The sequence below is a fragment of the Mya arenaria genome, chromosome 2 (assembly GCF_026914265.1).
Source record: "Mya arenaria isolate MELC-2E11 chromosome 2, ASM2691426v1".
NCBI lineage: Eukaryota > Metazoa > Mollusca > Bivalvia > Myida > Myidae > Mya > Mya arenaria.
Window position 1 is genome coordinate 6,601,616 of NC_069123.1, and position 18,466 is coordinate 6,620,081.

The following is an 18,466-nucleotide window of genomic DNA, read 5'->3' on the forward strand; positions in this document are numbered from 1 at the left end:
GGTTTGATCAAACAATATTTTTTCATGAACAAATAAACAAGCATATGTGTTGTATAGTGCTCTTAAAATTGTTCTTTTGCTATTGTGTTTTTAATGCATGGACTATCTACAAAACGAAAATAAGGGATATACCAATGAGCAAGTGCTATTTGAAAGTTTTAATAGTTACTCCGCAATGCAGCCATAGTTTTAGAACAATAGGATTAGTTGGTTCAATAGATCCAGATATTTAAATATATTTCGATGCATACGGAAACACTAAATAATGTTTAATCGTTGCACATTAAAGGAAGTAAAGACAAGCAGGTAGTGGAAACCATCTCCGAACAATATCCTTCGTAAGGGTTTGTTATTCCAGCGTCCTATTTCAATGGGAAATTTAATGTTCATAGTTCTTTGTCAACAAAACAATATGGCTTGTCCTGAGGGGATAGATTTAAGACTCATTGAATGAAACGATAATTATTCCTTTTTTAAAATTTGACATGGAATCTAAATAAACTAGCCAAATACAGCTCGTTTGATAAACTTTCTTATGTTCTTTTACCGTATTGAGTGCTGGAATTCATACATATATGAGCTTCCTGAGCTGTTAAGTATATCTTTTATTGTCTTTGACCATCATATCATGTATTGGATTGACGTTGGAATTGGAGTACTTTCTGAACTTCAAATTTGATTTTTGGATTGTTGATGGTCTATTGTTTATCATGGTTTCATTTGAATTAAACATTTTGTAACGTTCTTTTGTTCTCAAATGCATAGAAACATAGGTAAATTTGAATATGGCTTGTCTTGTAGTTTAGGTGGTGAACATATCCAAATTAATGATTTACACATATTCTTGCTGTTCCTCTAAAACAGCGCTTTAAAGACATTTATTTCGTTTTGTAATTACATTTGCTCTTAAAAACATGTTTTCAGTTGCGTGCTATCACAATGTCATAATATATAACATATCTTTCACATGTAAGACACTAGTAGACAACATATCAAGCATGACATCAAAACAATTACGTACATAGTTTTACATCTTTTACAATGTAAGATGATCCCTAAAAAGTAAGAAAAGGCCTGTTGTTGCGTGACTCATCATGCATAGGTTTGCTGAGAATATGTGCCAGACGGGATTTACCAGCATGTCCATATTCACCGGAAATGCATATCCGGTATGCAAGAAATGTGAAAGCTTGAAACCAGCGATGCACAATTAACGATTCCTATCTTAGACAGCATATCAGCGTGTAATGTTTGCATTACGATCGAATTGCGTGACGCTTTAATTATTCATAATGGACTTTAAGCATGCTGCATGCTGCATGACTGCTTTTCTTCCGTTGCACTTTTATATTTTCTGGCAGGGCATTTGCATCGGATAATCAATACAATTACTTAGCGAAATTTTGGATATATGAGGCTGCTTCCTATAGAAATTAGATATAACCCTTCATACTAACAACAAATCCCAGTATTTCAAAATAGAGACTGTCAATCAAAATTTACTTCTTTTTAAGCATCAGGTTGGAATGATATATTTGCTTATCCATCATGAAAAACAGCACATACCGTTCTGCAACAGGTTTTTCCGGATTAAAGTCATCACTGTTTATTACAAGTTAAGCATTTGAAATCAAAGGATGAGCAAAGAGCTTGTTTATCAGATGATACCCGCATAACGTTTCATGCGGTTGAAACAATTCAACGTACTATTATACCACGGATGAAAAGTAATTACTTAGTCAGTTATGAGGTTATATGAGACTGTTTTTATAGAATCATGCATCGATAGAACATTTCCATCCTTTGAAGATTCAGAATTTCATTTGCTTGTCTGATCATGCTGTACAGACATATGCTTAACTGGAATAATCTCTAATGCAAAATGAAAATAACTCGGAATCGGTTTTTTCAGCTTCGAATCATCATTTTATTTATATCTTTATATAGAAAAAAATTGTGTAGGACTTTTTTTTTAAATTTCTATTTGTGCGTTACAAATGCTGAGATTGATATGCGATATGATCCTGTTCAACCGGTTTTGCCTACTTCCACAGTGTTTTACTGATTATTGCAAAGTACATTCGCTGATTACATTATATATAACCTCATCTATGCTCTTTTTCGAAGATTTTTTTGGCCGTGTTCAAAACGATTAAGACTAATGTAAAAAAGCGATATGCAAGTTCAGTTCACGTTGTGTATTATCAAAGAATGCGCACATAAAGTCCAGCGGGTTTATTATACCAATATATTTTATTTTAAAACAGAGCCAACTGACATATATGGACCAAGATAAGTAAGTTTGTTTCAAAAATGAGATCTCAGAAAGCGAATGCCAACTCACGTTCGTTTTGTAACACACTTGACCAAGAAGTGGTCAACCCGTGAGCTTTTGTGATAGCTTTATGTCTGTCGTCCTTAATCACTTCGTAACCACTCTATCTTTCACATTTTAATCAATTGCATTTACATTTAGACACAATGCATATGGCCACAAGATCAGATCAGTAGTTCAAGATTTTTCTTATTCTTGATGTATCACAAAATCCCATAGATTTGTTTCCACTTATTTCTCGTTCACCTCATAACCAATCTTAATCCTATTTAAAATTCAAAAGGACAACCGTAAGATTAAGATTAAAAAAAGATAATCCTTAAGTTTACTATTCGTGTTTTATTACAAATGAATACTAATATTTTATTGTATTTTATTTATAAAATGAACAGACTAGTAGCAAATATTTATTCAACCTTTCATAATAAGTTTCTTTTCGATACAGTTTACATTTTTTAAAGTATGTGTTTTGAACATTTAATATAAGAATATGCCCTAACAAACAATACATAGAGGAAAATAAAAAATAAAGATGTGTTCTAGTCTGATTTCCTTTTGTATTTTGTCAATGCATATTTGCCGGATTTCAGCAAATTAAGGCATTCATAATCCCAGCATGTACCTATAAAACAAACTGTGAAATCAAAACAAAACAATGTATGAACAGCAATGGTAAAAAACAAATGTTCAACCTGTCAAGGCATCAATAAATTACCAAACAAACATAAAGTATATTTATCGATAACAAAACCAACATCAATTCACAGACATTTGAAAGCCATCTCAATATATGGCAGTTTTTTAGGTATAATATTGATAACAAATAATATAAACATTTACCATCAACAATAAACACAATAATAAATATTTAACAGATATATAAATTGTAACATTCGATTGTAACATATATGGCATTTTCCATTAAATTTCAACAAGTAAGCCAATTTATAGCAAAAAAATTGACATAGGCATACACCATTGGATTACGAAATTAGTACCCTTTTCGTTTAATCATGGCATAATGTGTCAGACTAAGACCCTTTTCTGACTTTTTACATCCCCTTTCAAGCGTTCCTGTCACACAATAGCCAAGTTGGAAATCACCACTATCAACATTCGATGTGAGATACATTCTGAAGTCGCTGTTCGTTTTGTCTTTTATTTTACCGGAAATAACGATAGAACCATTTTTGATGCACTGAACTTTTCCCTTAACTTCATGCGTTTGCGACCCAGTAACTTCTGTAATTTTTACACGTGACCTACTCCACCAATATGTTTTCAGCAGCCAATATGACGTCATTGCTGGTTGAGCCCACCCTGAAAAAGACAATGTAGTTTCAAAATATAATTGTATAGAATTTTTGTAGTATTCGTTAAAATCACATGTTTTTAATCTATATATTTATGTAAGGTATTAACGTTTTTTCGTACGATGCCCTAATTGGGAACAAGAGAATATGAATATATTAGCCATGTTTCTCGTGTTGCCTTTAATCAATATTTTACTGCTATAAAACACTGCAGTCAAATTCATGAATAAACATCCAATACAACAACATATAGTCCTGTGCATGTTAATAACAAATAGATGCATGGTCAGAATAAGGTCATCACGTATTAAATACACGTAAGGTGACATTTTTATATCTGTTATACCCCAAACAAATTCTATCAGAACTATTTTAAACCGTTTGAACGTTAGATGTAGACCATATATTCAAATATTTAACAAATGTTTCACACTTAGGTTGTTTTGCCTTGTAGATCTTAGCATTGCTAATATTATTAAAGTATTCTAAAAAGGCAAACAAAACCATATCATATGGGTCACAGATCATCCAAACTGAACATTCATGCACATCGGACTATACAATTACTACTTTACTCTGAGAAAAGGTTTAATATAAGAAGTTCTCATTAATTGACAAAGGTCAAAACTAGGTGCTTAGAGTTATCAATGTACACACATGGTAGCTGGAACTGAGTGGGTATCTGGTATTTAACATTTAAGATAAGCGTACAACCTAGTCGGGCAAAATAACTATTTCTGTGTCTCCAATTTAGCCAATCAATTGTAGTAAAAGCCGACACTATAGCATTTGCCTTTTACAACTATATAGTAATTCAAGATGTAAAGCAATGGCATTGTTTGGATACTCTGATATAAAATTCTATCAAAGGAGTTCACAAATCTTCAGTCACTAAAAGTTGCCCTACCTAATAAGGAGTTATGCCCCTGCCTACAAATTGCAGCGCAGCTTATCAATTGTGACAATTACCAATGAATAACAAAACCATATCCTATAGTTTTATGAATGGATATACACGTTCAAAACCAGAACATATTGGCGAGTTTTTTTCTTGGACTTTGTTCATGTTGTTATTACGCAATGTTACGTAAATTCTAACAATGTAAACTATCCCAATATCATGTAAAAGAAACCTTATTGCCATGTTAGTAGTTAAAAGCAATGAAAAAAGAGAAGAGACCTCAAATTATTAACATAAAACCCTAGTAATATCAACTGTCATCATTCTAAGCGCAGACTATTTATTGCTGTTTTTCTTGAGCTCTGCAGTGTTAAGGAATCTATAAGTATTGATGTTTTCTTGTACTTAATCAGTAATGCTCCTCCTAGCTATAATTGACCTGTGGAGTCTTCTTCCATCAAGAAGACATAGAAACAGGCTCCGCTGGATGGTATTTTCAAGTTGCAAATGTATCCATGAATAGTTCAGGCCAAAACTATCGACAAACATCTAATAGGGAAAAGATGTACGTAAACGACACTGATTAGAATATCTACACGTAGTAATTACCTTATAGAAAATAGCAATATATTGGGTATGTTTAGAGACTAGTTACATTATTGTTCGTTTTATGGTATCATTGGTTTGTTTAGGAATTACTTAGAACGTCATAAAATAACCTTTGAATGTACTATAATATTGAACTTCACTTGGTTTGGAAAAATATGATGGGCCATCATTGTGCATACTGTTGATGTTATTCCCCGTCTAATATTGCTGCCTTAAGAGGTTTTGTAGATTGGTTGATGCACACTATATTGTATGTATCCTGAACGTAAACATTACTAATCATGCGATGTATTTAAAAAACAAATGGTCATTAGACGTCACTGGCAAAGTACTCGAAAATTGTACATTTCAATACGACAAATTTAAACGACTTTCAGTCCTCTATCAAAAGTATCTGAAATTAAAAAAATATCTTACCATATGTACGTGTGTATTGAACAATCCTCCTCACAAATCATATCAAATTCAAAAAAAATACTTCTGTTCAAAACATAATGTATATGGAATGGGAAGTATTCTAAAACAAAACCGAACACCATCACTCACATTGTATGCCTCTCAATTCACTTGATATCCAATGAAGCGACGTAACAAATTGTCCTAAACTGTATTTATCTGTTGTTCAAACACACATCTGTAGCAAAACTATGTTTTGGGGATGCAGTATATAATGCTATATTCTTTATCATTTTCAATATTTTAGCCCTCAAACGCATGCCATATTAAATACCGGGACCTTTTTCTTTGGGAAAACAGATGAGCCAAATCAAGATATAATATTAATATATAACTATCTTAGCAGTTTCCTTGTTTTGCAAAATCCCTCAGAAATAGAAAAGGTAGCTGATACTTACTAATTGACTGGCTGAAGACAGTCATAATTGATATCCCAAATTTAGGTCGAGTCGGAGATCAAATTTTTGTAGTATTTAGGGGTAGGTATTACCAAATATACGATATTTTCCTCCATTTTTGCTTGTCTTTATTTATATGAAGGGTTACTTATTGTGAAAGAGTGGTTCTTTGGAGTGGTGTAATGCACACCATTTACATGCAAACCATTTACAGCCTTGTTTATTATTTTATTTTTAAATATTCTGAGATTCGTTCTAAAATAACAGAAACCCTTTCTGTACAAATAGCATGATTGTGATAACATCCAGAGCTAGAACCTCATATTTGTTATACTTTTTGGGTGTAATGACACTAAAACTTACCTTTTTAAACTAAAAAGTAGTATTATATTATAACAAATAATAATTAAGATTATATAATTTTGTTTCGTTTTCAAGCATATTAAATGTTGAACTGTTCAATATTAGTAAATATGGCATAATGAATATAAAAAAGTTCAGAAAATAAATATCCTTTTTCGATATTGACTATTATTATAATAGGGAAATATAAGCACTGTGGATTTCAGAAGTTACTAATAAGAAAAAAAGAAGAAAACGAAAATGAAAATTAAGGGGAATCTGTAGACAATTTAAATTCAATGTTTTTAAACGTACGTTTGCTTCATAATCGATCAACCGTATTTATTTTCAAATAATCTGTCTTTCAAGCAAAATATTGTCAAGTAACTCGATAACTTCATCAATATGTTACTTAAGCCCACTAACTTATATTAAAATGCACGTTTGTTTAATTGTTACGGTTTATATTTGTTTTGTTTCAACTAACAAGACCTACTTTAGAAATGACTGCCGATCCTTAAAGTAAATTTGATTTAATTGTTGTAAATTCCTGAGCAAAATTCTATAAAAAAATAAACAAGATGATATAATGGAATCTAGGTCATTTGCGTTAACGAAAACAAGCAATCAATTTTACGCATAAATGAATACTAAATGTCGTGAGGTTAAGCATCAGTATTATGTGTTATTCGAGATTGAAACTAGAAACGTTTTTTTTTTTCTAAATTGCTTCAACTTGAAAAAAACAACTCATATTAGTGCTTTACATCAAATGCCAAGAAGAAGGACAAAAGAGACGTTTAAACATGCAGGGTTAATTATCACAGTCTTAATTTCTGCCACAGCATATATGCGTGCAACGATTCCGTAAAGATGGAATGCTTTGCCAATCCATTATTCAATTATTCATAATTGTCTTATTGGATGCTTGATGGATGATTTTGCCTAGTACTGCAATTTTATATTTGGATTTTTTAATTCACTTTCTGCACGAACATTTGCATTGCAAAAGCAATTCGATTACTATGTGATTTATGAAAGTATTTCCCAGACATTGAATCGCTGCTATCGGCTCTATCGCTTTAACAAATGGAATTCAAATCCAATTTATTAATTTCTCTTAACCAGATTGATATGGTGCTTGACATGATCCACTATATTTTGCAGACGTGTGCATTTCTGAAAGACATGTATCTTGAATGACAAATGAAAAACAGGGGATCATGATATGCATCGGATTCCTATACATTTCAAAAAGATATATACAACGTCACAATTTAAGACTGTGTGTTTAAGGCTGCCAAGGATCTCCTGCCTCGAGTTGCAAAACGCGGTATTATTATTTATCCAGGAAGCATAAAGACCGATGGAGCTGCAGACTACAAATACTTAAAGCAATCGGTATGTTGCATACCTGTCTGTATGTCAACACCAAACACAAATTGGATGAAATCTGATTGAAAAATGCAAATAATAAATGACGCACTTCAACTTTATCAATAACAAACACATTTAGACAGACAATTGCTAATTAAAGTAAAATAATCTAGGTATTTCATAATCATCAAGAGCAAGCAGAACGATCTATTTTGATTTGAGCAATATTATTCGGAACGGTATTGAACATACCCTTAAAATATTCAAGCTCTCTAGTAAAATAGCCTCTTCGACTTGACATTAAATTTTATGACTTCGCCTTCAACATATTTTACTGATATTGTTTTGTATTATTTTAATATAAAATGGTGTATGAAAGTTCATTGGTTAATAAGCCGCGCGGTAACAAGTTGAACCCCTAAAATGATTTTCTTCAAGTGTGTATTGACCATGCAAGACTATTTACCGCTAAAATACAATAAAGCAGCTGTTTTCGCTTTGTCCTGAGTTTTTACTATATTGATAAATGTTCCAACAAGTCAAAGTAAGAGTGCTGATAAACTGGTATATCCCCCAGAGTTTTCTCAAAACTTTTTCAGTGCTTGTGCCAAGGTTTTTACCCATCATTTTCCAATAATGATATCTCAATATTTGTTCAATGTGTAATTTGTCTTGTTGCGTTGTGTGCATTTCGTTTGGTGTATGATCACCCTGATATATATCAAATGTTTTAAGATTGATCCTGTTATATGGTATTGTAGATTGCTCAAGAAAATCAGGTCTACAGATCAGCGTAATTGGCTTGTTGGGATAAGAGTGAGGTTTGTGCACTTAAACTGGTTTGAACCCCCAGTAAATTTACATTTAACTGACTCTTCCAAGGCGGTACCTAACAATCCTTAATAAACATACCTAGTTATTTATATATAGTATTTATGTACTGTGCTCTTTGTGGCATTTTGTGCTGTTCTTCCATGTTTCTTGTTTGTGAAATTTATGGCGTTTACCCAATGGCAATTTAACCGGGTTTATGTTTAAACGTTTTGGTATTGAGCTTGTTTCTGTACTTTTTCACATAAGTATTGTATTGGACGCGATTCCCTGTTGTTTTCATCGTTTATTTTAATATATCGATAAAGCAATTGGTCTAACTACATTAGGATTATATCATTTCCATACTATAATATCAAAGTTGTTGAAATATTTTGAAATGCATGTGCAATAACGTAATGATTTGAATAACAACATTTATTGCATCACGCTATTTTAAGAACAGATGTGAATTCTACCGATTTTCATAACCTTAAACCGTAGGTTTTTAGCGAATGACAAATGGTTTTTATTTTCCAAATCAATTCTTTTTGGGACATAAATCCGTGATATATGGATTACTGGATTGAAATGGTAAGCGAAACACAAAATTAAGATAAAAACACAGAGGTAATAATTAAACCAGATTCTCAAAGGTATTTTTTAAGCAAAACCAAATCACTTACCTTCATATGGGAACAAATGAATCTTTGTCGGAACCCCTTCATGGTTCAAAAACTTCTTGCAACATTTCCCTCGTGTCTCGTAGTAAAATAACTGCACCATTTCAAAGTATATACCTGAAACACAGTTGCAGATATTTAAGAAAAGATTATATTAATGTTTTAAATGGTAAGAAGATCAACATTGTGTGAGTTCGCAGTAAAAGTGCATCTGGTTAATTGTGTTGCTAAACCTCAAACGAAGCATTCCATATGGGGAGTCGTGCACTCGTATATAGTAATACATTACTATAGCCTCTAGACCATCTCACCAACACAAAAAGGGCCATTCATATTCATCAGAATTAGTCCAAGAACAAATAACACTGTAATGGTTAATAGAGGTAAATGTTGTTTACCAATAAAGTATAAGCTTTGATGGTATTGTTGAGTGGTGCAGTAACAATAGTGCAGAGAACACAATGATTTTCATTTTTATTATGATTTATACGTACAAATAAATGTTCTCTCGTTTCATCAGTCTTATCAACGAATGTGCATGTAAGACCTTATATCTACCTAATGATTTGAACAGTCATATCAACGAACAAACGTGTAAACACAATATTAACCTTGTGATACGTTCAGTTGAAAGTCCACAAATGGCATGGGTTGTTGTATTCCATTTCTTAAAAATTCTAATCAACTTTGTCTCATCAGTTAAATATTAGGCCGAATGTTCAGAACTTTGTTAATTTAAAAAAACGCTGTTAACGTCATCCCTGTTAACTTTTAAACTTGAAATATTGATTGATGTGCTCATGTATGTAAATATAAACAGCCTCATGTGTCTCAGATATGTTAAGAAATACAGCACAAATAAATCCATTAAACTTCCTGAGCAGTAATGATTTTAAAGTTTACAACGATGGCGTGATTTTCTTTAACAAAATTCTGAACAAACGTTACTTTGTGTGATTATGAAAGTAAATTTCATCATTGGATCTTCAAAAGCAAATTTATGATTTTATTGTTTCGTTTATTGGACAGCATTTTAGAGAGCTTTCGAAACAACCAACGCAAATTTTAGTCACCAACTGAAATGCATGATGGTGTCATTTGTTTTATGGGTGGACATTGCCTTAAATGTACTTGCATTACCTAGAAAAATCTAATTGTCTTATAAAGTGTTTTAATATGCACGTTGTCAATATGATCTTTACGAATGCATGTTTTCTCATTTAACTTTAATGTCCTGGAAATGATAAGTACGTCTCGAAATCCTTTAAAGCACGAACAACGCTTATAAAACAATTATTTTATACTACTGGTATATTTCTATAGAAAATTTAATAAAAGATGAGTCACACCTTATCGAATTTAAGAAGTGGTTCATAGCTCTATTGTCTCATTATTTGTCGTTAATTTTGTTCCGAGAAGTACTTTTTCCGTCCTAAGAATAAAAGTAATTTATATGTCAAAGAAAAATCGTTTACTTTCTTCTTGATGTTCCCAATAGTATAAGATGTCTTAAACAAACAGTTTTATTGATAGGAAATTATTTGGACATGTATTTAGAAATTTACGGCAACTTTAAACATGTGTTAATATGGGTTTATATTTTATATTAATTTTTCCAATCTTATCTGATTAAACCGGCATGCATGTACTTAGTCTCATTAAATGAAAAGGTTTACTTGGATCTACATATCCATTATCAAAATTGAAGACAAAAAGTTTAAAAATGAAACTAGTGGTTTATCAACTTCAGGGACATATTCTTAAAACTGTTAAATATGTTTCGAAGTTTAGGCTTACATAATGTTCTTTTTCTATTGAAATACATTTTCAATACTGCCATGTTCATTTAAGTATGAGAATTTCTCTCGAAACGTAATTATCGGAAATAAACTCTCAGCCCCAAGGTGGCAAAGAACACGTAATTATGTACAAGCTTGATGAAAACTTCTGATAAAATATCCGTACATTACATTATTGCAAGGATGACATTTTACATTTCCATAGAAACCTGAATTAACATTCAAAACACAGACACCATCTCTCTAAAATATATGTGATTTACTTTTGAACATTGCATGTTTAAAAATTATCTAATAAAATACATAAAAAGAAATTAAATGACATGATATATCAAACTAAGAAACGGCGGAAAAGTGAGACCTTATACAACCGGAATAATACAAACGTATTGATTTGGTGTTCATCAACTGGTCGTTCCCTGCTCCAGCTAACAAATACATTTATTCCGACATGTAACCCTTGAGTTATCAGCATTACTGAGAATCAACATGTGAATAATTAAACGCTATTTTAACGATATTTATACAATTACGGATCTTGATTAAAACAAGAAAGAGAGATACGCCAAGTTAAGGTCAATCATTAAGGTTTGTTATCTGAAATGATCGGCAGTTCATTCCCGAAGATTGCTTTTGGATTTGATCGCAATTTTTGTGAATTGTTTTAGCTGAAGCTCCTAAAATCGTTTTTTTAAAAAGGGTTTACAAATAAGAGTATTTGATAAAATAGTGTGTGGGCATATTATAATTGACGTTAGGGTTTGAGATACCATCATTTCGAATTTAAGCTATTTTCTGTTTCTAAATGTATTGCATAATTGGTTTAATAATGGTTTATTAATGAAACAGCTCATAGGCATTTTAATGTTTTATTAAATCTGTAAATATCTTAAAGATATGCAATTAAGACGAGGTTGGGAAAAAGGTTGTGGAGATAAACAGTTCCAAATTTTTAAGGTCTGTACTTGGCAATGGTTAGGAAATAATCGTTCAAGGAAAGTTTTCAAAAATGGCGTTTCCATAATGTACCATACATTCACATAGATCGACGTCACTGTCTGCGCGTTCAATTTATCGGCTAACATTTGTTTTGGACTTTCACGCCAGAGCTATGAATGAAAAGCCAAACAAGCATATCATAAGCGAGTCCAGTTTTTTTTCAAATTATCAGTATAGAGAAGAAAGTCTATACACAAATGTTCTCTGACTGAATATGTGACTCATACATAAAAACATGAAGACAAGATAGATCTCAAGTAGTATACCAAGGACAATTGATTTTTATGTTTATCTCTTTATTTCTTGTAATCACAGGGTTTATCCGTTCTTTATGATCCTTTGATAAACTGCTTTATTCCGCGGCGGCTTTTAAATGTACTATTATGGTCTTTGATTCAACAGCTAAGGCACATATTTAATTAAACGGAATAAAAAGGCTTTGAGTTAAGTTTAATTAAGTCGCTTCACACGATGCGTTTTTACATAATTTTCTCTTCAGAATTTGAAGTGATGAGCAAATAATAAGTACTGACAATCAATTGCATGTTTGAGAATATTATGTCTGTACTCAAACATTATTTACCATATTAGGCATATGTATAAAGCACATGCCAATTAAATTGTACATCAAAACACATAAACGTCATAATTCAAAAAGTATATATTATGAATTAATGAAAAATATTACTAACGTTTATATATTTAAAATTCAATTAAAACATTTTCCAAAAATGATTTTGCTTTCAGATTTAGAATATAAAATGAATAAATTAATTTTACTTACATCAATCTCACCGTTTTTGCTTTGTATTAGTCCTTATTATTGCTTTTGTCCTTTATTATCGTTGTCGCACTTGCAAAAGTCGTACATTTTAAGCAAATGTTTTATTCCTCTTCAACCGATCTTCTCAGTCATTCTAACTAATCCTGTACATTCCTACAAGTCCATCCCAGCCAATACAACTCAGACCGAGACTTTTCAAGTGTCGGTTCCGCTTTCACCAACGATGATCATCTATCAGCCAAGCGAATAAAGTCACGGATCAATAGTATTACAGCTTCTGTGACACAAAACATAATAACTAGTATGTCTTCAAACGCCTCTCCACATTCGCATTAAGGAGCGATCAATACAAGCCTGTCAGATTGTATTAAGCCTCTTGCAAACCGGGGAAACTTGCTGGCTTCTCCAAAATACGGGAGCGTTCTGAGAAAGCTGATGTGCTGGTATGTGGGAACGCGTATAATAACCAGTTGGTGGATATAGTTTGCGCCTCCAACAATGTATGTTGCATCTTTTGCCTGCAAACTCTTTTTGGTCTGTGCAACGTCAGACTATTGACCTTGACCGTTTGGGGCCAAGAAGATACATTTAAGGAGATTCAATCTCAAAACTGCTGGTAAGAAATTTGTCTGAGAGTAATATCTAGCAACCAATCATTTCTTAACAAACGGTTAAACATTATTTATATGGAAGTTGTTTTTGTTCTGTGATGTACATCTTGTTGCGTGTCTGTGAATGTTTGGCTATCATTCCTTTCGCTATTGACCCGACCTTTTGTTTCTTATGCATAGCCGGTAACAAAGCTCGCCAGACCGGAAACACATGATTGAAAATTTTTCGTGCATGCCTTTTGCTTTTAGTGTTATCGAATTTGAGGTGAAAGAAATTTGCTCTTCAGTATTTGTTCTTAATATTAATTGTTTTAAAGCAAAACATCAAAATAGTTTAGTGCCTTGATGTGTGCTTCATTTTGAATGGGGGTTTGAAATCATTTTTTCAACCACTGTTCATTTAAACCGAAACCTGTATGACCTGTACGCGAGAATTAGAAAAATATTTTGGAAACTGTTTGTTTGCAAGTATTTTCTGATCGATGGAACATGAACTACCGTAAAGATGTTTGACTAGTGGGAATGTCCCTGTAGTCCTCATTTTATTTTGACACAAATTGATCATTGTACATCTTACGGCAAAGGAATGGTCTTCTTTAGACCACTTGAGAAACAATCTACATGTTATGCCCAAACTGTTTCGATAATTAGTTTTTACTTTCTGCGTTTTTACTGTATTCAGGATTACTGGGATAAGAGTGAGGTTGTGCACGCAAACTGGTTTAAACCCCCAGTGAATTTATTTTACTGACCGTTCATAGACGGAACCTAGCAACCCTTGATAAACACATCTAGTTTTTATATAGTATGTATGCACTGTGTTTTTTGTTTTTGTGTTCTATGTCTTTGGCGTTTACCCTGTGCCACTAAACGGGGCTGATGTTTAAACTTTTGGCTACTGAGCTTGCTTCGGTAGCTTTTCATATGAATTTTTGTTTAACATAATGTAGTATATTATAGTAATAGAGTATGTGTGTACCATGGTTGGCCATAGTTCCTTGGCCACTTAATATATATGTTGATGCTACTGGGCTTATCCCTGTGTATAGCCTATTCTAAAATAATATACTACATGTAATTATAATATCAAGTAAGATATATAGTTCTGTCGTTCCATCCAATTATGATGCGTTTGTTGCCTGCAAATTGCAATTTATATGTAAAACTTCAGATCAACGGACATAGGGAATTTGATAGCAAAACAACTTAGTGTTCATTATACAATTGATTTACCACTGGGAACTTGATTATACATATAATACTATTAACCTTTCCGAGATTCCAACCCGAGACAACATATTTATTCCTATAGTAATAAAATGAACACATAGTTTGTCATGTGTGTGTGTGTGCGTGTGCGTGTGCGTGTGCGTGTGCGCGTGTGCGCGTGTGCGTGCGGGCGTGCATGCGTTCGTGTGTGTGTGTTTTTATGTTTTGTTTTTTGTATACCCATGTTTAGAACAATTTGTCAGTTTAGTTGGGCTAGATCTAGTCAGTTAGTTTTTTTGGTATTGTTGGTAAGTGGGATTTCCTACTATCCCTTGTGGATAGGAAGAGGTATGTTTTTATTCTCCTATAATACTTCATACATTCTTAAAGCTCTTTGCCTGAACTAGAGATAGATAGTCACGCTCTTCAAACAGTTTGTACAAACCTGTGAGCCTGTGGTAGAGATAATTATGGTTTATAACCCTTGATACATTTTTGAATATGTTTGCTTGCAACATTCTGTTTGTGTATGGACTATCTGAAGTCAAGAGTCTTTTCACCATGATGCAGTCAACCTAGAACATGGCATCCCTTTGTATGTCTGTTTGAAACGTCGCCTTAAATGTGTTTTAATAAGAAGCAGATCCCTTAATGTCTATATATTGTGTATGTACATGGAACTACAACAAACTTGTATTCTGGGATGAGGGTGAAATTGGTCTAGTGGTAATGGTATCAGACATTCATAATTTTGTAATTTTATATATTGTTGCAATAACTTGTTTCACGATCGTTGGAATTTGTGTCAATCGTTTGCGATTTTAGGCCATGGCGCAAAACATTAATTGTATATTTATTTTTACAATATATGTCGTTAATCTTCTTAGAAGGTAAAAAGAATATTTTGCACAAACAAACTGACGTACTGAAAATACTTCTAATTTCAGTTCTCTCACAAAAAGATAATAAATATCGATATTTAAAAGGGAAGGCAATGTCAATCGAACACCTTTCTAGTTCTTATTGACATAAAAACGTTCGAGATAAACTGTCCATTTCAACCATTGTTAAGTAAACAACCTTTGTGATACAATCAGATTTGCAGGATCGAAAATACGTTCAATCATTTCCTCACCGTAATAATTTATGATAATGATCTATTAATTTTCTACATTAAAATCAGTTAACAATGAAAACATCCTTCACAAATACAGCGTATGACTAAAAATATAAATGAATGTAACCGTTAGTTTTGAAATCATTGGAGGAATTATATTAGGAATATAAGCTTGTATAAACTTATGTGTTTGTTGGCTTGTGCCGTTGTATGTCTCTTTCGTTTGTTTGATTGCCTTTATACATGCGCATTTAAACACCTTTAATTGCCTATATTGCCTGTCGACGCTGTTTGTCTCTCATTGTGTGCTGATGTCTCAAAAGCCTGACGAATTACAAGTAATGAGAAAAAACTCAGCATCCAGGCCAAATAAGATTAATAAGGTGATCACTTTTTTACCATGAAAAAAACATGGCTTAAAATTCCTCTACATTAGACAGTTATCTTACCTGATTAATATAGAATTAGAAAGAATTACTTTCGACTCATTTGTAGCCGTTGGTTCCCCTTTGGTATTGTACTTGTATATCATTTATTACCAATAGTGTGGCCGGCACTTGTATGTCATTTATTACCAATAGCGTGGCCGGCACTTGTATGTCATATATTACCGATAGTGTGGCCGGCGCTTGTATGTCATTTCTTACCAATAGCGTGGCCGGCGCTTGTATATCATATATTTCCAATAGCGTGGCCGGCACTTGTATGTCATTTATTTCCAATAGCGTGGCCGGCGCTTGTATATCATATATAACCAATAGCGTGGCCGGCACTTGTATATCATATATTAGCAATAGCATAGCCGGCACTTATATGTCATTTATTACCAATAGCGTGCCCGGCGCTTGTATATTATATATCACCAATAGCGTGGCCGGCGCTTGTATGTCATTTATTACCAATAGTGTGGCCGGCACTTGTATATCATATATTACCGATAGTGTGGCCGGCGCTTGTATGTCATTTATTACCAATAGTGTGGCCGGCACTTGTTTATCATATATTACCGATAGTGTGGCCGGCGCTTGTATGTCATTTATTACCAATAGTGTGGCCGGCGCTTGTATATCATTTATTACCAATAGTGTGGCCGGCACTTGTATATCATATATTACCAATAGCGTGGCCGGCACTTTTATATCATATATTACCAATAGTGTGGCCGGCACTTGTATATCATATATTACCAATAGCGTGGCCGGCGCTTGTATATCATATATTACCAATAGCGTGGCCGGCGTATGTATGTCATTTATTACCAATAGCGTGGCCGGCGCTTGTATATCATATATTACCGATAGCGTGGCCGGCGCTTGTATGTCATTTATTACCAATAGTGTGGCCGGCGCTTGTATGTCATTTCTTACCAATAGCGTTGCCGGCGCTTGTATATCATATATTACCAATAGTGTGGCCAGCGCTTGTATGTCATTTCTTACCAATAGCGTGACGGGCGCATGTATGTCATTTATTACCAATAGCGTGGCCGGCGCTTGTATATCATATATTGCCAATAGCGTGGCCGGCGCTTGTATATCATATATTACCAATAGCGTGGCCGGCGCTTGTATATCATATATTACCAATAGCGTGGCCGGCGCTTGTATATCATATATTACCAATAGCGTGGCCGGTGCTTGTATGTCATATATTACTAATAGTGTGGCCGGCGCTTGTATATCATTTATTACCAATAGCGTGGCCGGCGCTTGTATATCATATATTACAATAGTGTGGCCGGCGCTTGTATATCATATATTACCGATAGTGTGGCCGGCGCTTGTATATCATATATTACCAATAGTGTGGCCGGCGCTTGTCTATCATATATTACCAATAGTGTGGCCGGCGCTTGTATATCATATATTACCAATAGTGTGGCCGGCGCTTGTATATCATATATTACCAATAGTGTGGCCGGCGATTGTATGTCATTTCTTACCAATAGCGTGGCCGGCGCTTGTATATCATATATTACCAATATCGTGGCCGGCGCTTGTATATCATATATTACCAATAGCGTGGCCGGCGCTTGTATATCATATATTACCAATAGCGTGGCCGGCGCTTGTATATCATATATTACCAATAGCGTGGCCGGTGCTTGTATGTCATATATTACTTATAGTGTGGCCTGCGCTTGTATGTCATTTATTACCAATAGCGTGGCCGGCGCTTGTATATCATATATTACAATAGTGTGGCCGGCGCTTGTATATCATATATTACCGATAGTGTGGCCGGCGCTTGTATATCATATATTACCAATAGTGTGGCCGGCGCTTGTATATCATATATTACCAATAGTGTGGCCGGCGCTTGTATATCATATATTACCAATAGTGTGGCCGGCGCTTGTCTATTATATACTACCAATAGCGTGGCCGGCGCTTGTATATCATATATTACCAATAGTGTGGCCGGCGCTTGTATATCATATATTACCAATAGTGTGGCCGGCGCTTGTTTATCATATATTACCAATAGTGTGGCCGGCGCTTGTATATCATATATTACCAATAGTGTGGCCGGCGCTTGTTTATCATATATTACCAATAGTGTGGCCGGCGCTTGTTTATCATATATTACCAATAGTGTGGCCGGCGCTTGTATGTCATTTATTACCAATAGTGTGGCCGGCGCTTGTATATCATTTATTACCAATAGTGTGGCCGGCACTTGTATATCATATATTACCAATAGCGTGGCCGGCACTTTTATAT

At 33.7% G+C, this 18,466-nt stretch overlaps 1 protein-coding gene across 2 annotated transcripts; it reads right to left on the reverse strand.

Moving 5' to 3' along the window:
- Nucleotides 1-2,841: 2,841 nt before the first annotated feature.
- On the reverse strand, nucleotides 2,842-13,057 carry LOC128244739 (uncharacterized). Of its 2 annotated transcripts, none has more exons than XM_052962802.1 (3): nucleotides 12,818-13,057; nucleotides 9,228-9,341; nucleotides 2,842-3,655 (listed from the first exon to the last, which is right to left on the reverse strand). In XM_052962802.1, the coding sequence occupies exons 2-3, from the start codon at nucleotides 9,325-9,327 to the stop codon at nucleotides 3,327-3,329; spliced, it is 429 nt and encodes a 142-aa protein (XP_052818762.1). In that variant the 5' UTR covers nucleotides 9,328-9,341; nucleotides 12,818-13,057; the 3' UTR covers nucleotides 2,842-3,326. The 2 variants fall into 2 exon arrangements, with proteins under 2 accessions (XP_052818762.1, XP_052818754.1); XM_052962794.1 differs by having other exon boundaries at nucleotides 12,807-13,057.
- Nucleotides 13,058-18,466: the final 5,409 nt, after the last annotated feature.